Source organism: Pelecanus crispus, chromosome 3 (assembly GCF_030463565.1).
Source record: "Pelecanus crispus isolate bPelCri1 chromosome 3, bPelCri1.pri, whole genome shotgun sequence".
Classification (NCBI taxonomy): Eukaryota; Metazoa; Chordata; class Aves; order Pelecaniformes; family Pelecanidae; genus Pelecanus; species Pelecanus crispus.
In genome coordinates this window covers 109,856,537-109,876,801 of record NC_134645.1, presented here as the reverse complement: position 1 = coordinate 109,876,801, position 20,265 = coordinate 109,856,537, and the positions used below count along the sequence as shown (strand labels likewise).

The 20,265-nt window shown below is 41.1% G+C and overlaps 1 protein-coding gene across 4 annotated transcripts in view; it reads left to right on the top strand.

Annotated features, from left to right (window-relative positions):
* The first annotated feature begins 14,412 nt into the window (after window positions 1-14,412).
* The window catches only part of FBXO25 (F-box protein 25), a 35,339-nt gene continuing 29,486 nt past the window's right edge, over window positions 14,413-20,265 (top strand). For 2 of the 4 annotated variants that reach the window (XM_075706682.1, XM_075706685.1), the window contains exons 1-2: window positions 14,413-14,447; window positions 18,831-18,974. In XM_075706682.1, the coding sequence (XP_075562797.1) occupies window positions 18,838-18,974 (137 nt within the window). In that variant the 5' untranslated portion in view covers window positions 14,413-14,447; window positions 18,831-18,837. Of the gene's footprint in view, window positions 14,448-18,528; window positions 18,720-18,830; window positions 18,975-20,265 lie in introns of those variants that run through there. The other 2 variants (XM_075706683.1, XM_075706684.1) reach the window with 2 other exon arrangements.

Sequence of the window (20,265 nt, the reverse complement as noted above, 5' to 3'; positions counted from 1 at the left end):
TTTGGACTTGAGCCTGTCATGATTTAAATAGGCCTGTTCTGAATATTCCTCTGAGTGGTAATGAGATTTTTGAGTTATGTGCTCAACTGAACGCATCCAGCATCCTCTAAATCTTTTCTAACAGTTTCAAGAGAGGTCTACAGAACACTGGAAGAGGAAGGACAATTTGATTACATAATTGATTAAAGTGAAGATACAGCAAAGCTGCCAAGACAATCCCTTAGACCTGGAACCCCAAAGCACAACATAACCCAATAATTCATCATAATGGCAAGTAACCGGAGAAGAGGGATCCAGTTGTGGCATTTTCCTGTAATATTTAGAAAGACAGCAGAAATGGTTTTGGTTTTGGGTTTTCTTTTTTTTCAAGCCAACTTTTTTCATAGAATTGAATCTACATTAAAAGAGAAATTTTGGCTCACCCTAGTCTTGCCACTGATTTCAGTGAGATCAGGACTGCATTCTCAGTGTTACTGCTGCCTATTCTATCAAGTAGCTAAAACTTACGGAGCACAGTGATATGTGAAGGAGCATATGAGGTGAAAGCTTAAGCCAAAAGAGAGAGTGTCTTGGAAAGAGTAAGATTCAAGAAATGTGCAACTTTTTCCTCTCTTTTCTGTCAAGTGTTCCTGTCTGACTATTAAATGTACACTCCCAGGTCTCATAATTCCTGTGACTCTCCCCACATGTGTTTAAATTTCTGTTAACACAGTTAGCTCTGCTTCCATATGGCACAGCAGTGGCACTTAGCTGCTGTGATTAACTCTAAGTATTGGCTGAGAAGGTAAATGAAAAGGCATGCTTTCTGCTGAAGCAATTTGTCAGTGAAGTACTGCAAGCCATATGTTTCCCTATCTTCTTCCAAATATTTGTGCTGATGTTGCTAGAAGGCGATTTCATCCAAGGAAAAGGAGATGCATGATAGATTGTGCTGTGATAGATTAGTGAAAGTATACAGCACTTGCTTAATGCATTTTCATCCTCTGAACTCAGTGCTTTACAGCCACTGAGCTGCTGCTGCCACTAGAATCCATCAGGCTATACCTCCCACCACCAGGACTGCCAGTTGTGGAGCCCATTACATTCTTGCAGTGTTGGAAGCTGTGAAGTTTGGGCTAACATCTATCTCTTGCTGGACTTTATGCTCAAAGCATGTACGTACTACATACAATTGTTAAAAAAAAAAAAAACCCAAACCAACAGATCAGTGGCTGGTACTGCATTAAATTAAATGGATGGCCTCAAGTAAAGGTAAATAATTTCAGATTGGTTTTAATTCAGTAACTTTTCTGACATGAAAATAAAATAAATTCTCCAGACTGGCACAGACTTATTTGAAAAATCCTGTCTTTATCTCTTTGTATCTACAATTAACCTGCTGCCTCTCTTTCTACCACATTTATATCAGGTAGGATACAATAAAAGGTGAGGATAAGGATGTGCTGGTCTTAGGTAAGGAGGACAAAACCCATACAGAGCGCTCTGTCACCTGTCTCATTCCTCCTTCTCCATCCACAGGAAGATTCTGCCAACTTCTGGATTCATGTTACAAGCAAATGTGCAGGTGGTTCAACTCCCTTAGCACTGAAGAAGGCTGCAAGACTAGAACATACGAACTACAAGGCCAACCAGGTCCCATGAAAATCATGCCACATTGCTAGCCATGTTGATTAATCAGTTAGGGCAAAATTATGGGTGGAAACTGCCTTCAACATCCTCATGGGAAAGGCACTGGACTTAAGATGGTGTTGTCAGTACTAGTTTACTTTCTGTGATCACACGAAAAGTACTAAGAGCTGGATGTCCTAGAGGTGCAGCTGCTGCAAGAGCCATGGGATGTAATTGAGGCTGCGCTGAGAAACAGATGGGAGCTTTTATAGAAGTACATAGCTCAAATCTTGTATCCACATCCACAAGCACTGGGCTCCATAACCTGGGGCTTCCACTGATTCTGGGTGCAGATACTTTGGCAAATAGCTTTCCCAGTGCAAAAGAACCATAACGTTATGGAATAACACAGCCTATATTCAAGAGATGATGCGGCTCCTACTTAACTTCTTACACAACAGCAGCATCTTGGGGCCAGTCTTCACCCTGCCGAATTCTGACTGAAGTTACTGACCCCAGTTCATCTCACAGATGTAATCTCTGCAGCACCACTTTATTGCAGTTACTGTCATGGGATTAACACTCCCTAACACAGGTAGTATCATATACAAGCACGCAAGTGACTACCAAAGGAATAAGCACCCAAAATGGTAGTTATGCCCAGATGAAACTTTATCTGTCACTATAGAAACTCAACCTAGTGTTGAAAAAACACTTTTCTCCTGACCCTCTTACTTCTACTATGCCAAATACAGTTTGTACAGATCCCAACGCTGGAGCTGAAAGATCAAGTATCTAAGTTAGAAATGACTTCTTCATTCATATTTTTTATTTAATTAAACTAATAAAATATAACCATGCTATAAAATAGAGACACAAAAATAGTACACGGCATGCATTTACATTTTAGAACTGTCAGCAAATTTTATCAGGAAATGATCTCCTTAATATAAATGAATACAGGAAAGCAATTAACTGTTTTTAATTTAGCAACAACAAATCGTAATATCTTTCAGACACGTAAATCAGAATGATGCGCTAACTGTGATGATCAATAGGTAACTGCTGCATCCTCCCAGAGTTGAAGAATTGATATAAGGGTAGAGGTTAACAGCAACAATTAATTATTAGTACAATCATAAATACGTTGTTTTAAGCATATTGATTTAAATGTGATGAAGATCCCACAGAACAGTTGTACAGGGTGCAATTCTGCTGCCATTACCTAGGCAAAATTCATTTCAGTTTCAGTAGTTTTCACAACTGATGGCATCACAGAACCGGACCTTTATGACAATCATAGAATATAAAGGATCTGGCTGGGCCACCTTTAACCAAGTCAGCTGCATCTTTAAACAAACTGGCTACATCTTCTTACTGCACTTTATATAGTGCTCCAAATTCCAGTTCATCCCAACGACCCACTGCTATTGATTAGGAGTGACTCCCCCATTACATGAATTCTTCAGCTTTGGGAAGGCGGAACAATTACATACAGACCATTAGAGAGAGCACATCTTTCTGATTTACATAGTGCCCTCACAGGCAGCCTGCATTCTGGTTGTCTTCTATGCAGGATCCTCAGGAGTTCTCCTTCAGGTTGTCCTTTTGCAAGAGCAGCTGGAACATCCAGAGCCTGCAGAGTGCCAGATCCACACAGCAGGTGATGCACTCTGCGGGATGTTTTAAGCACTGTACCCACCCAAAGCTTCCTTTGGTGGATACACTAGTATCTCACAGAGGGATCTGAGATGCCTGTTATGTTATGTCAGATGTAAAAGAATGCCAGTTTGCCCTAAAATTCATTTTCCAGATGTTTAATATGACAGTGTGGATGCAGTCATTGGCTAGCATTTTGTTTTCTCAAAGGGCCCACAGGATGATCTGATGCTAAATACTGTATCTTCAAAAGAGCAGAGAATGACCACAGTCTCGAGAGACAATACTGGTCCAGGGCAGCCTTTTTCTCAGGTCAGAACTGGGAAGAAAAAAAAACCTCCACAGAACCCAGAAACCAACTGAAAGGCCACCAGCCTACAGCTGTCTGTTGTGTGTGTGTGCAAGTCCTTTGTTTTTTACTTAGGGGTGGTGTGGGACATACACTGTCTGCAACCTTGAAAGTCAAGGTAGGAAGAAAGAAGCAGAAGAAAGGAAAGAAAAAAAATGAGACTCAAGGAAATGTGGTTCCTGTTCCATTCTCAGAGTTTTAAAGACATTTATTTATCCTTTGGGTACAGATAAGCGATCATTGCTGCAGTAAATGTTATTTTTATCTGACTAGGGTGCTTGCAGGAGAAAAATATGTAAGTGATTCTTGCCTCTAGATGGTGGGATAACTGTACACCTAGCTATGCAATGTCAGTCTAAATAGCATTCCCAATGCTATCAGCAAGACTATTCACATTGTTTATTGGTATTTTCTAGCATAAATTTCCAACTTGAAAGGCAGATTGCTCACTTCCTGCTGTTTCTCTAGTCTAATACGGGTGTTAATGAGTCAGTTTTATCTTAATAGGTTTTAAAAATAATTTAATCCTTTGCATATTGCTTGTGTTCAAATAATGAATGAATGAATGAAATCTACATGTCTTCCAGCCCTATGTGCTTCTGAAAATGACTATGTTTAGTTTAATTATAATCCTCCTTTTTCTACCAAAATGCACAAGAAAAAAGAATTTTGCTATGCACAAGGCTTTTAACTGTTTCCTAAAAATTCCTATCCATTTCCATAGTTTTTATATTTAAGATATCTATAAATTCATAATCAAAGTTTCCAATAAATATGTGAAGAAATGTACACTCAGAATTAATAGTTCTAAACCTTACTGAGAACTGAATAAACGGACTGCCAAGGAGTCCTGCTCTGTGTAGCAGAATAGTCCCAAGAGCTATGCAGAAATCTATTTGTGACTCTGAATAAAATGCTGCTTTTGTTTCCTCCTTCTTACAAGGCAAAAAAAGGAAAAGAAATAAAACCACCAAGAAAACAAACTTGAAATTTGCCCAGATCTTTCATGACTGTTTTAAGTACTAGACTGGCCCTGAATTTAACTATAAAGTTTAGAACTGTAGTTGCATATATGCAGTTGCTTTTCTCCTGTATAAACAAGCCTGATTCATTTCCTGTGAAATAAAGGTCAAAATCCTCCTTGACTCCCTTGGGGCTTGGATGGCACTTAAGGAAGGCTGTCATACAAAGTGGGGTTCATATTAATACAGTAAGCAAAGATAATAAATAAATAACAAAAATAAATAAATAAATAACAAAATGCAGGAAGTTCTACCCATAAAGCTTCACTGGACAAACTCAGAATAACAATAAAAAGCTAGCATTTCAGGTTCTTCAGTAGGAAATGTGAATTTAGGGATTGTAATTACATGGTGAGCAAGACTATGAATAAGGATCATAAAAGTATATTGTACTCCTATTTTACAAAATATATTACTAAGACTTCCTCTGTTTAATGCTTCCAAAGGGAACTCTTTACAACCACAGATCACACAGGATTACTAATCATGAGGACTACTAATGATGAGGTATAGAATTACTGATCATGTACTAATCTCTGATAGACTTCTGAGTAGTTAAATTAGTTGTAAATATACAATATAGAGAGCATATATTATAGAGCAATCTCTATAATAGTCAACCTTCAGGTTTTGGTTTCTCTCATTAGAATCACTTATCTTTGCATCTTTCCAAGAAATAATAAAATTATTCTGAACCCCATCACTCTAGTAGCTTACCAACTAAAGGCTTTGTCAGCTTGCTTTCCATTTCTTCTCTGAGTCAGCTTGAAAATCCATTGGTGCCAATCTCCTTCAGCAGCACTGCAAATTACTCTAATAAAAACAAGCATTATGTTATTTATAAGCAACCACAATTTATTTCTCAAAACAAGCCTAACAGGCAGGCTTACACGTGCACAAAGACTAGACAGAAACGCTAATTTCCAGCTGCTGTGAGGAGGTGGTGCATTTTAAATATGACAGTGACTCCCTCTGGCCAAAGCCATGAACAGCCTGAGCTCAAGAACAAACAACGGCTTTGAAGAGAAAGCCATCGTAACTCAGAACCTCCTGAGAAAGCAGAGAGTGAAAATACAAGGTTTCAAAGTCATTACAGGACACCTGAAAGGGATGAAAGCATAAACTGATTATAGCATCCATCTATCTGTCACTATTAATGGCAGCCATAACACATCTCAAAAAGTAGCCATTAAAAACCAATTTGATACACAAATGTCTGTGATGACTCAATGCCCCAAAGCCACTAAAACATCACTTCTTGTCAAAAAGTCACACATTTTGTTCTTGTTTTTAATCTTAGAATGAGGTAATAACCATAACCCATGGTACTAACTACGTTAGTAATAAGAAATGAGCATCAGGGCAAAGCCTGCATCCCACAGAAGCGGACACACCTGCCAGCAGAATTTACAATGCTCCAGTGTTCATCATGTGATTATCCCAGAACCCTAATTCTGCTACCTACCTCTACAGAAATAATTGCTTTTATTTCATCATCACCCCTTCTTCCTTGTGCTCCTACCTCATTCTAGCCTCTTCCCCTCCTTTACATTGTCAAAATTGGAAGAACATAAGACATGGAAACTGAAAACTACCAAAACTTCAAACAATTAAGCCACTCCATTCAACATGAAAAAGTTTACCAGAGAAAAATTTCCAGTAAGAATGGAAGATTTTCCAGTTCTGAAAAATAACATAGGTATAGCATCAAAGCAGCTGAAGTAAGAAATCAGTTAGCTTGTTTTAACAAATTACTCTGGAGTCTGCTACGTCAGTGGAAAGACTGACTTCAAGGGTCTTCAATCAGATTTTTTATTGTACAAGACCTTTTCTTTTTCCTTACTATGCATCTGCAGTTCACTTCAGAAAGCAAACCTGAAACAGGACATTTAGGAAGCCAGAACCACATTTCTTTGACACCAGTGAGCTCAAGCACAATAACTGAGTGTATGTGTAAACCAAGAACACATTTATTTTTACCTTTAATTACTATAAGTTACGATTCTGCATCTCATGTAGATGAAACACATAGATTAAAATGTGTTTGGTGGCCTCCATTAAGATTTTTGATAGATCAGAGAGCCTGATTCTGTTCTCACACTACCATAAGCAAGACAATATAAGTTCACTAACACATCTATTATTTAAGGGTGCTTCACCTGTATAAGCAAAAGCTATGTAAAGTTCAGGGTTCTTTTTTTCTTCAGAATGCTTTCTTTGTTACTGAATGCTCAGGTTTATCCAAATGTTACTGTTGTATCAGATACAGCTTCTGCTGTTGAGATGAAGACCGTTACTGATAGCACTAGTAATTTAGTTTGGTTTTATGCAATTGCATTAAACAGTGGTTATATCACAGACATAGCTCTAGATGGGATAGATACTATGGACAGATGTTTTAATTATGAGCAGATACATAAAAGAAGGTCTGTAGGGAATTTCATTCTGTTTTTTTCAGATCACTTCTCCAAGGTCACTTCTAATTCTTAGCATATCTTTTCTGCATTCTTAGAGATCCTGCCAGTTTCCTACCATCTACCAATTTAACATGTGTACACTCTGTTCCGTATTCCAGCTCACTAAAGAGATCATGTTAGTTCCAGATTTTTCCACCAGAAGTTAAATTTACAAATGATAACTTCCTGTTTTCTATTTTTTCTTTTTTTTTTTTTAACAGACACTGTATTTGCCCTTTTCCAGTTCTGCCATTCTTCTCCAATCCGCCATATGTTTTCTTCATAACTGCTAGTATTTTTAAGATTGCTTACTGTCTAAGCAACCCAATTTATCAGGTCCAGCCAAACTGATGAACATCTAATTTCTCTAAATATTCTCTAGCTGTCTTTCTCTTTCTCCAGAAACCCCTATTTTTCTCTATCTCTCTCTTCCTCTGGAAACCTACCCTTTGCAGCTAGCAGTTCTGTTAGCCATCTCCTTTAGTTGAGCATTTTAGTAAACACCAATGCGTATCACTTGGTAGAACAGTAGGCTAATAGTTCCTTTTCTCAGCCTTCCCAGTACCTCTAGTAGTTTTCATTCAGTTCTCTGCAGTCAGATTCAACTACATCGTATAGCCTCCTGCATATACTGATTAAGCTTCTCTTTAAAATTAATTAGATTTGTTCCAATTCTTCCTGTGGGAAAAGCTGAGAGGAAGAGAGAGGAAAAGGAGAGAGAATCTCTCTCCTATAACAGTTAGATATCTCCTCACTTATAGATTAATTTTGTATCTATTTTAATTATCACAACATTGTCTTCAGTTTTGATCCATTTTGTCCTCGAGCTGCATGTCCCTAGCTTTTGCTGCAGCAATCACTTTCTCTTATGAACATACTTGAAACCACTGATCTGAAACACTTTATTGGTTCTATGGATGTGTACAAATATGGTGAAAACAGCTGGTAACTTATCAATATGGGAAGTCTGCTTCTAAAAATTGGGTTTTTTTTCTGAATAAAGGTTTCAAGTAGAAGGTTAGAAAATCTCTTTCCATCCTTCATTAGCTTAAAAGCAATGAACCTCATTTTTATAAATAATTCCTTACCAATTTCTATAGCTTGAACTGCCACGAAATTCTACCCCATACAGCAAACTCCTAAACTAGTTAATTTCCTTTCATAGTTATCTCTCTTTTATACAGGCAAAGCTCATATTTTTTGAAAAATGAAAATTTCTTTTCCAAAACTTAGTTTTGACCTCACATTTCCCCCGCTGTGAATGAGTTAGCTGCAGTATCCAACCTGTCAGTGATGAAAGTGTAATTTCTGTTGGTGTCCCAGAGCTTTCAATTAAAGATTTGTCTCAAGATACAGTACATGCTGTTTTTCAGATTGTTTCTCTGGAGTTTAACTAAAATAATGTTTTTCACTGCAACACTGAGACTTCTTTTATTTCTCTCTTAATGGTATTTCCCAGCAAACTTTTAACCATTTTTTTTCCCTAGACTAATTACTAGTTTCCAAAAACCTTTGCCTGACACTATATAGTGTTTCTTTCAACCAAAATAAACCTGTTTTTACATTTAACAGCAAATTATGAAATAATAAAACATCTTTCATATTAAAATTCTACATTCAGCATTGATTTGTGAATCTCTGCTGAAAATAATTACATTTTTGAATGTAATTGTTAATAACCTACTGTATATCTGTGAATTCATTTCTTCACAAAGCTCACATAAGATGCTTCTTTTCACAAAGGCTTTCCATTCCCCACGGTCCTTGGAGAGCAATTTGTCTGATTACACTACCTCCCTGTGGACTGGGAATCCGAGCGGGATGCTGGGGCTGGCAAGGCAGGGGCCTCGCCAGCCAGGGCTTGGATGCTTGAGGCAAGCGGATGAGGGCAGGCTCGCAGATGGTGGCCAGCTTCAATCAAGAGTCCAGATCATCAGGCAAGCAGTGAGGCAGGTCCAAGGTCAAGGTGGAGCATCCCTCCACTGTCCCCAGCAGGAAGGGGGCTGCCCCGGGCTGCACCACCCCAGAGCTGGCCCTGAGCCCCAGAAACTGAGCCCCCAGGAAGGGGGATGCTCTTATGAACCTGTAGTTATCCTAACACACTTAAATATTATCCTCTCATAATTTGGGGAGAGTAAGAAATGTAATGAAGGAAGAGCAGCAGCATTACCTCATTTTGGCAGTACTGATGATAAAGATTTAGAAAACAATTATGCTGACCACAAAAGAAACTTCTGAAGAACTGTGTAATGCACTGGAAATCACACATTAAGTAATATTTAGGTCAATGAGGCTTTTGTCCAAGCTTTTGGGTTTTTTTACAGGTTGGAAGCTTTTCTGAAAAATGAAACTATAAGCAACTGGCTCCTTAGAAAAATGACAGCTGCTTGGATGATGTGTTCTTTTCCAGCTTTGTTTTACCTACAAAATACTATTACTTCTGTCTTCATTATTGTCATGAGCTCCCTTCTGCTGTCTAATGATTTTATTGCTGCTGCATCACTCTCCTGTTTCTTTTTGTTAGCATTAAATCTTGCAAAGTAACTGAATTAGGCTGTGGTATTATTTGGCATAACTATTCTATTCTTTAAAAGGTGTATAGCGATTACTCAGCAAAATGAAAGTTACTCTCCCAAGGGAAAGAAGATCATTTGCATCTAACACAACCCTCATTTACAGATGATTTCTAAGAAAAATTGAAAGGGATTCCTAAAAAGTGATGCATATTTCCAAACCAGGTAGTTCAGGAAATAGGAATATTGATGAAAAATTGCTTCACCTTTTCCATGAGGTTATCCTAACCCACCCTAAATAACACCATTTATTTTGCTTTTACTCATGTGTCTTAGCTCTTGCAAGCAAAATAAAAGCAAAATAAAAAATAACTTGGCTTTCCATCAGCACAAGCTCATTTCGAGAATTCACCTTTGCTGTGGCTTATTAAATAGAAATCATAATTTAAGTAATTTTATAGGAAATAAATGGGAAAGATTGAATTTGCCATTTTATTTAGCTCTCCTAATTTCATGTTAATGCAGCAATGATCTTGAGTGTCTCATATGTACTACTCGCATGGGTCTACTATCAACAACAGGGTTAACCATCCCAATTGCAGACAGGAGACGATCTGGGTTTAATGAAGTCTTCACTTGACATCCCTCTGAAATAACCAAAACCAGTAACAGTCACACTGCAGACCAGTTTGTTCAATTTCCACTGCGAAGGTTTAAACTGTTTCAGAACAGAAAAATTCACATAGAACTTTATGAAGAATGTTTGAAGCAGGATAGTGTCAAGCATTATTAAAATTCTCAAGAATTGTGTGAGTTGGTCAATGTTGATTAGAATTGCCTTAAAAGCTTCCACGTTCCATTACGCTATTTTTATGCTTCAAATACCCCACAAATGAACAACATTTTTTCTTTTGTACTTTTTTAACACAGACATGCACTACACATGAAAAATATTTTAAAATAAACTTCGCAGTCTTAGAACCTGAATCCCCCTAGATGAATTTTTCATAGGTAGGAACTTGGACTCTCGAGTTAACAACTTTCCATGGGAAATATCTCTAAATTTGCTTGTTTGAAAATTTATCAGCTTTAGTTAAAAAAAAAAAAGGCAGATGGACAGAAATCATAAACACTAAATAGTAAAAAGGTTTCTGTTAGGGAGTACAGAGCACTAAAATTACACTTGCAATAGTGTAATTGGCTAATAGTGATGGCTCAACACTAACTATGTGCAATAATCACTTTACATCTGGTTGTTGAATGAGCACAAGACTTTCATACATTTGGAGTGAAACCACATATACACAAAGTCTTATACCAAGTGGCTCTGTACTTTAAAAAAAAAAAAAAAATCACATTGTTGCAGCTTCCTCTATTGTATAATTAATATAAATATGCTGAAGCCAGCAGGTAAAATCCTATAATAGCTGGATATGAGTAGCAGTTAATATTCAGGAAAGGGAGTTGTCACAGAAAATCCAATTACTTATGTACCTGAGCTATTAATGACTTTATTAAATTTGCAGCACAAGTCAAAAAGTGTGACTGCCCAAGCTGGGAAGGCACACTTGTCCTTGCCCTTCTAGAACCTCTACTGTAAAAGAGAAAAAAGGTACAAGAAACACACCACTTCCTCTGCTTCCCCATTCCATACTGCATCCTCCCTAAGGTGTGGGGTATTCCCTCAGGGTACCATACACCAGATGGGCTTCATAATTAAGGAAGTGTGGTGGGTTGACATTGGCCGGCTGCCAGGTGCCCACCCAGCCGCTCTCTCGCTCCCCCTCCTCAGCAGGACGGGGGGAGAAGATAAGATAAAAATGCTCATGGGTCCAGGTAAGGACAGGGAGATCACTCACCAGTTACCATCACAGGTAAAACAGACTCAACTTGGGGAAGATTAATTTTATTTATTGTTAATTAAAAAGAGTGGATTATTAAAATAGCATAGTGAGAACTAAAACCACCTTCTCCCCAACCCCCTCTTCTTCCCAGACTCAACTCCACTCTTTCATTCCTGACTCTTCTGCTGCCTCCTCCCCTCCACGAGTGCCGCAGGGGAATGGGGAGCAGGGGTTGGGGCAGTTCACAACGCTTTGTCTCCGACACTCCTCCTGCCTCCTCCTGTTCCCCTGCTCCCGCGTGGAGTCCCTCTCACAGGGTACAGTTCTTCACAAACTGCTCCAGCGTGGGTCCTTCCCAAAAGGCTGCACTTCTTCAAGAAATAAGCTCTAGCTCACTCTCTTTTGGTGGTTTAGTGCTGCCTAGCCCTCAGGGAAACACAAGAGTACTACATCATGTTTTCTGAACTGCATCACTTTTGGATTAGATGTTTAGCTCATGATGCTCTAGTAGTCACATCCCACCTGCCCTAAAAGATCAGCCCCACCTGAGCTGTGAGGTAACTGTATCTCCACACACCGTAAGATTCCTCAAGAGGCAGAGAGAAAATATAGATGGAACCTAGAGACAAAAGGATTTTTGTCACATTATGAAGGAATTTTCTAGATCTAGATCCAAAAGACCAAAAAAACCCCTTTCATGGGCTGGGTAAGGAACGTTACAACTTCCTGGCAGAGTAGCGTGGTTGAGACATACATTTACAACAGAATTATTCAGGCCAGTGCATGTGAGGATAACTGCAGGCAGGCTTAACTATCTTGCTAGTTGTGTTTGGTTGAAGGCTGCCCACAGCAGCCAGTGATGTCAGCAAGAATCTAGACCAGTTAAGGAAATGAGAGAGGGGGGCTAGCAAGGCTAAAACCATTTATGACAGAATGCGCTGCCCCACAAACAGTTCCAGACCAGCATAAACCATCAATATTGACTCACATCCTTTTCCAATGTGAGGCTGGGAAACTCTTTTCAATCACCGTATTCTCCAATGTGACAGCCTTTTACCGTGCACAGACAGCACCTTTGCCATGGCTGTATTTGTGTCAGGTCTACCGGGTCCTGAAAAAGACTAGGGTATAGCTTTTTTTTCTCTCTTCAGGAAAAGAGATGAATCCTACCTCTAAGACAGTAGTTTAATTACTAAAAGTGATATACTGAGAACATATTCAATCAATCCCAGGTCAAAAAGAACTACTCATGTGACTTTTTCAAGCCCAAAGACAGAGAAGAAGCCCTTCTAAGACATCTGAGCCTATGCTGAATTCTGTGCTCTTACAGCACTAAGGTTATTTTATAAGACCATGAACTCCAGTTTCATATGGGAAAGAGCTGCAAAAGGATTAGGGAATGCTTCCAGCTTTTAGAGTTGCAATACAATTGCAGTATTGTCAATCCCAAGCATTCAAATAATTAAAGGTCAACCTCCTTTCCTACAGCACAAACTATTTAAGACTGATTTAAATGTTTTAAAACACAATTTTATTTTTAGCTCCTTGACTTTCTTTTTTTATATCTTTCTCCACATTCATACAGGGGAAAATTAGTGATTTTTAAGTGAAAGCTGAAATGTTCACACAATCATATGTTCATGACTTAAAAGCTTTAAGAATCAAGGAGCTCCATGAGCTTGGTTTCCTATGGACTTGTTTCCCGTTTCCCCCAAATTCTTCTTTTACAAAAGCAAGCCTAGCGTAGCTCCAACCCTCATGTAACACCTCTAAGCCACCAAAAGGAAACGTGCCCTGTCTAGGGAGGATGTACACAAGGACTGCAGCTGGCCAAGGTATGGACAGACCCACACTCATCAGTGGCTCCCAGATGCCTGAATTCCTCCTGCTCTCCCCAGGGCAGCCCTGAACTGCTCTCTTCCTCCAGCTGCCTACTGTCATAGAATCATAGAATCGTTTAGGCTGGAAAAGACCTTTAAGATCATCCAGTCCAACCATTAACCTAACACTACCAAGTCTCCCACTAAACCAATTAAGGGTAGAGTAGCAATTTCATGTTTCCTGGCTTGGTGGCTGGATTATTTATAATGAAAGTAAAACTAGGAATCATTAAGGTTGGAAAGGACCTCTAAGATCATCAGTCCAACCATCAACCCAACACCACCATGCCCACTAAACCATGTCCCAGAGTGCCACATTTTTTTGAACTCTTCCAGGGATGGTGACTCCACCACCTCTCTGGGCAGCCTGTTCCAATGCTTGACTACCCTTTTCCGTGAAGAAATTTTTCCTAATTTCCAACCTAAACCTCCCCTGGCGCAGCTTGAGCCCATTTCCTCTCATCCTATCGCTAGCTACTTGGGAGAAGAGACCAACACCCACCTCACTACAGCCTCCCTTCAGGCAGTTGTAGAGCACGATAAGGTCTCCCATACAACCAACGGGAACCTGAGTATCGCCGAGACGACCGCTTTGCTTCCAACCCGGCTGGAACCACCCAAGGGCTTTCCAACCCGAAGCGCAGGGCGGGCCGGCGGCACACCCCGCTCCTCCCGGGGGCCCTGCCGAGGGCGCCGGCCGCACGACGACGCGGGCAGAGTTCTGCGCTCACGTTAAGGGAACCGGCTCAGCGCCAGGGCCCGCGGCACCGGCAGCGGCAGCGCCAGGCCCCGCCGCCGCGCGGGCGGCCGTTGCTCGGGCGGCCGTTGCTCGGGCCGGCTCGCGCCCCGCCCCCAGCCGACCAAAACATTGGCACGTGCGCCTCGCTCCCCGCCCCGCCCCTTCACGTGACGCGCCCGGCCCGCACCTGCCGGTGACGCCACCGCCCCCCTTCCGCCAATGGAGAGGGCGCTGCCGGGTAGCAACAAGCGCCGCGGCCGGCGGCCAATCAGCGGGGCGGGGGGCGTGGCGAGCGCGGCCCCATGTTACTTCCGTCAATAGCCCCGCGGCCCGGGCCGAGCGCGCGCGGTGGGGAGCGGCGCTGCCGCTGGCCTGAGGTGAGGAGGGGGCGAGGGGAGGGGGGCGGCGGCGGCGGCGGCGGCGGGCAGCTGCGGGGGCCCGGGCGCGCAGGTGAGGCGGGGAGGGGGTGTTGGGACTGTGTGTGTGCGCGGCCCGGGGGTTTGGGGCTGAGGGTGGGCAGGCATGGCTGGAGGGGTTTGAGGCTGGGCCTTGGGGGCGTGTGGAGCGGGAGCAGTTTGGGATAAGGTGGTGGGGTCAGGATGGGCGGCTGGGGCTGGGAGTGAGGGGCAGCGTGGGTGGGGCTGGCGGGGAGGTGTCTGGAGCCTGCCTGGAGGAGTGGGGTGTTGGGGTATCAACAGGCTGCATGAGTATGGGAGAACTGGGAGAAGCAAGGGCTGGGACAGCAGCAGGCTGGAGGGGAGAAGCCGAGGGTGGGCAGCTCAGCTGGGGAGGAGGAGCATTTGTGCCTCTTGGGAACTGAGGACTGTGTGGCCTGGATGCACTAAAATTGTTGTATGGGGAAATAACAGTCAGAATGGGAGTGGGTAAGAGAAAAGCTGAGGAGTTGATGAATCGTGGTCTTGTAGAAGTTTGAGACTTGAGACGGTCATTTGATAGGAAAACAGATGGGGTGGGATGAAGTCCCTAAGCAGACTCTGACCTCTGAGTCACGGAGGTTGACTGGGCTAGCTCCTTGAAGAAAGTAGTCTGGAAGTCATCTGTCCTTAGTGAGAGTGTAAAGGAGCAGTTTCTACTGAAAGTTGAGCTGCTGAAAAGATTTTGTTAGCATGCCGAAGAAAAGAGATGGGTGTGCTGTTGGATTGTTAGGAAACGGGAGAACCTTGCCTGTTCCCATCATGTTGGCAACACTCTTGCTACTGAATAACAAGAGTGGTTTGGGTCATAATGGCATTTTCTTCAGTATGGGGATATATGGACAGAAGAGATCTCCAGTACAGTGGCAGAGTAATAGGATGACTTCCTGCAATTCTGAATGGCTTTGCAGTGGTTTTTGCTCATGTGGTGAGTTACCTACCTCATGGAAAGCAGAGCTCCCTTACAAGTGCAAGGCTGACTGGAGCAGTTACTGTAATCTCAAGCTGTACTAAGCTGGCATACACAGCCCTCCTCTTCTGTGCTTTTTTCTGGTGGTTCTTGTTTCCCCAGCCCTTCTTCCCCCTCTCCTGAGGAAAAGGTGTATGATGCAAAGTGAAGAACTCATGTTCTCATTTGTTGTTAGGAAAAAGTTAGATGTGATCAATGCCTTGTCTTAAATGCTTGTTGCTAGCTAATGACTATGTTCCTTTCCCAGTTCTTTTTTTCTTTAAAGAGCCCTGTCCTACTGCATTTTCCCCAAAATCCAAGTCTAGGGAGCTCATCTTTTGTTCTGAAAGTTATAACAAGTAAACAGCTGCTTGCTGTTACTGAAGGTATACTACATAGAGTATGCTGGAACTCTTGAAAGCAAGCTCTAGCCTGGAAGCCACAGGGATGCTTTAATGCAATGCGGTACTAGGAAGCAAAGCCTGAGTGGAGGTAGAGCAAAAGCATGAATTTTCTTACCTGTGCAGACAGTCATACTCTATGATCACTTCTCATGTGAAAGGAGATATGTTTATGATACACTGCAGCTTCTTAAAATTTGGCCACTTACTTCTGAACAACAATGAAATCTACACTTCAATCCTACAGGAATTTAGAAGCGTTTTGGTTTTTTTTTTTTCCCTAGTTGCATATGTGCTGTTACTAAAATAATACTTTTACATTTCTGACTCCATGAGCTACGACTTTTGAGCATGAGTACAGGTCATTTTGTGGAATTGCTACTGATGGATGTACTCCTAGCTGGTGCCATAGTGAAACTATGTCTTGGACTAAGAATATCTGTTTCTTTGCAAAAAAAATTAGGTCAACATGTACGAACCTCACAGAATTACTGAGTTTTTGTAATCTTCCATAAATGTTTAAGTAATTTTAAAGAAGTTAAAATAATCTGTGACTTTTCTAATAGCTTTTTATTTTTTTCTCTTAGAAACATAATGTGCTGAATATATCATACATACACAGAAATCATTCATGTCTCTCTGAGGTTTTTGTCTTAATTATGGTTTTCCAGGATTTTTGAGCAGGCATCAGTAGTCTTTGATGTGTGTGTGCGTGCACATCCTGATACCGTTGTTACTATTTTGAAAACACTTAATGTAATTTTTTGAGGAGGGGTAACAGAACACGTATTCTGTATTGAAACCTTGCAATGAAAGACCATCACTCCCCGGGTTGTAAATATCTGGAAAGTAGTTTGGTTCAGAGCATATAACTATTGAAGCATGTCATTTTAAACACCAGTACAGCTCCCTAGGAGGAGGTTATATGCAGCACTTACACTGGTGGCCTGATACCTTGAAACCACGGGGGGGGGGGGGGGGGGGCGGGGGGGTGGAAGGGGGAGTCCAAAGTTTAAGAATTTATAAAGCATAGTAAGCATCGTATTGTGTGAATTATGATTAGCTTTGGACTTCAGCTACTTCTGTCCACTTGAACAAAATATTCTATGTTTTCTTGTATTGTTTTCAGGAAGGTTTTTTTTTCCTTTATCCTCATTTTTTTGTAACTTATCCTGTTAACTTCTAACACTACATGTTCCCACCTTACTGCAAGTATGTGGTCTCATTGCTTTCACTTTGTTTTCCCAACAATTCTTAATGGAAGTATTTTTGAAATATTTGAAATCTTTTTTTTCAAGTTATTCCAGTCAGCCTATGATGATCTCTATGGTTCTGAACTCTCTCCAGATTTTAATTTTTGAGTAATGACATGCACCTACAATAGTGTTTTATTTTTATATCAGAGCTGCTGACCAGGAATAGATTGTGAGCTCTGTATTTCTAGATATGGTTCAAAAACTTGTTTTATGTTTGTCTAACATGATGTTTTTGACTTGCCGTCTGCTGTCTTCTGAGTCTTTCACTGATTTAACAAATTTTCAGATAAATTCTGCTTATCTTGGCAGGAGTAAAAATACTTTAACCTATGTTGTTCTGAAATGCACTCATGAGCGCCAACTATTTAAACAGATGTATGATAAAGACAAGAGGCCTTAATTTCAGTCAAAATTAGAGGAATTCTAAACAACTTGGGGAAAAAAGTATCTTATGGTTCATAGTACCCCTAGGAAGCTGTAAAAAGACTGGAAAAGCAGATAAGCATGAATAGAGTTTGCGGTGGCGGGAGGAAAGGATGTGGTAAATTTTGGAAAAGATTCCTGTTATATACAGAGGAAGGCCAAGTATGAGTGGGAAGGGGGACTTTAGTCAATGCTGAGGGCTAGACAATGCACTTCGTGTGGTGTACGGTTTTTAATAAAAAAAAATACTGTCTCACTCAACTTGTATTTCTTCAGGCTTTCTATGTGTCTATGCCTTCTGTTCTAACTAGTATATTGGGCAGATGCTGGTCAAGAGTGCAAATGGATAAATAAATTCATAGTGATGTTTGACTGATGTGGCATTAGAAAATGCATACTTGTTAGGAACAAAGCTGTTGGTGTTAATATATTAACATATGTTTCAAATACGATAATGCTATTTTCCCTGCATAGCTTACATGTGAAATCCCTGGTTAAAATAAGGAGTGACATGTATGCATGATGAATGGGAAGAGGGCAAAAGCTGGCAAGGTCAGAATCTTCAAAGTGTAGAAAACTGCTGTGTTCAAATTCTTGCTTAATGTGTCAGAAGTGAATCTCAAGGGTAGCAGAACACTGTTTAAATGATATACCTGTGATGACTTGCATCTGTTTGTAGGAATTTCAGGAGACATTTCACAATTTACTTTACGTTGCAGTCTCCATTTCTCCTGGTATCCAGTTAATAGCCTAGTGTGGGAGGTGACCCTCAATAACTGAAAAAATATTTGGGAAAACGAACGTTCCTTTACTGAAACATCACTATACGGTGTAGCACAAACTCACTATTTAAAAGCCTTAGAAGAAAATAAAAGGAACAACATTGATTTTGTGGCCTGTCAAACTCTTTAACAACCATTTATTAGTCAAGTTTCAAAATCAGTAATCTGTTTGATCATGGTGAAACAGATTACACAGGACACAATTTTGCTCGGTTTGGTATTATCCCTTTCCTGGATTACCATGATTCTTTTCTTTGTTCTCTAAAGAACTAGGAAGCCTACCTTGATCTAATAAATGCTGAAAGACAAGAATCAAAAATGGTTACAGAATCAAAAATGTACTTAAGAAACCACTGAATCTGTTTCTTGAAAGGATGCTCTACAGAGAACTTTCTTTCCTCAAGGTAGACATTATATTTTTATAAGGTTAAAGAGAAAACTGAATAATGACAAGAAGTTTTGCAACTTTTCTTATTAATTAAATAATACACAAACAATCTTGTTGCTGCTTATAGAGAAACCATGCCATTTTTGGGCCAAGACTGGAGATCCCCTGGATGGAGATGGGTTAAAACAGAAGATGGATGGAAACGATGTGAACCCTTCAGTCCTGCACTTGAGGATGGGAATAATCAGCTGAATGATATTGGTCACACTGTGTAAGTTTAAAAAACAAAAAAAAATAGTGATTCTGTGTAAGTTAATAGCAGGTCAGAATGCAAAGATTGGTTTAATTTCCATTCAGACTGCAAGTGTTTGTGGTAGATGATATCATATAATCATAGAATGCTTTGGGTTGGAAGGGACCTTTAGAGGCCATCTAGCCCAACCCCCCTGCAGTGAGCAGGGACAGCTTTAACCAGATCAGGTTGCTCAGAGCCCCAGCCAACCTGACCTTGAATGTTGCCAGGGATGGGGCCTCCACTACCTCTCTGGGCAACCTCTTCCAGTGCTTCACACCCTCATTGTAAAAAATTTCTTCCTTATATCCAGTCTAAATCTATTCTTCTTTAGTTTAAATCCATTACTCCTTGTCCTGTCACAACAGGCCTTGCTAAAAAGTCTGTCCCCATCTTTCCTATAGGCCCCCTTTAAGTACTGAAAGGTCACAATAAAGTCTCCTCGCAGCCTTCCCTTCTCCAGGCTCAACAACCCCAACTCTCTCACCCTTTCCTCATAGGAGAGGTGCTCCAGCCCTTGGATCATTTTTGTGGCCCTCTTCTGGACCCGCTCCAACAGGTCCATGTCCTTCTTGTGCTGAGGGCCCCAGAGCTGGACGCAGTACTCCAGGTGGGGTCTCACCAGAGCAGAGTAGAGGGGCAGAATCACCTCCCTCAACCTGCTGGCCACGCTGCTTTTGATGCAGCCCAGGATTCGGTTGGCTTTCTGGGCTGCAAGTGCACATTGCCGGCTCATGACCAGCTTTTTATCCACCAGTACCCCCAAGTCCTTCTCCGCAGGGCTGCTCTCAAACCCTTCATCCCCCAACCTGTACTGATATTGGGGGTTGCCCCGTCCCAGGTGCAGGACTTTGCACTTGGCCTTGTTGAACCTCATGAGGTTCACACAGGCCCGCCTCTCCACTTGTCCTTTGGATGACAACTCGTCCTCCTGGCGTGTCAGCCGCACCACTCGGCTTGGTGTCGTCTGCATATCATCTACATATGCTAGAAGTACACAAATGCAACCGTGTGTTTTGTTTAGTTAGGCAGACAGGAGACCCCTATAGAGATTGTCTGTCTTTTGTCACTGCTTTGTGAGTTGCTTATATTAGGCAGACAGATCCCATCTTATGTTGTATGTCTTCAAAAATAAAAAAAAACCCTTAAAAAAAACCAACCAAACAAAAAACCTGTCAAATACTTTTTAAAGATAAGTGATACTTACAAATTGCAAGTTCAACAGGCATATTGAAATGTTACTTGGAAGTGAATGAAGACTTTCTGCTGA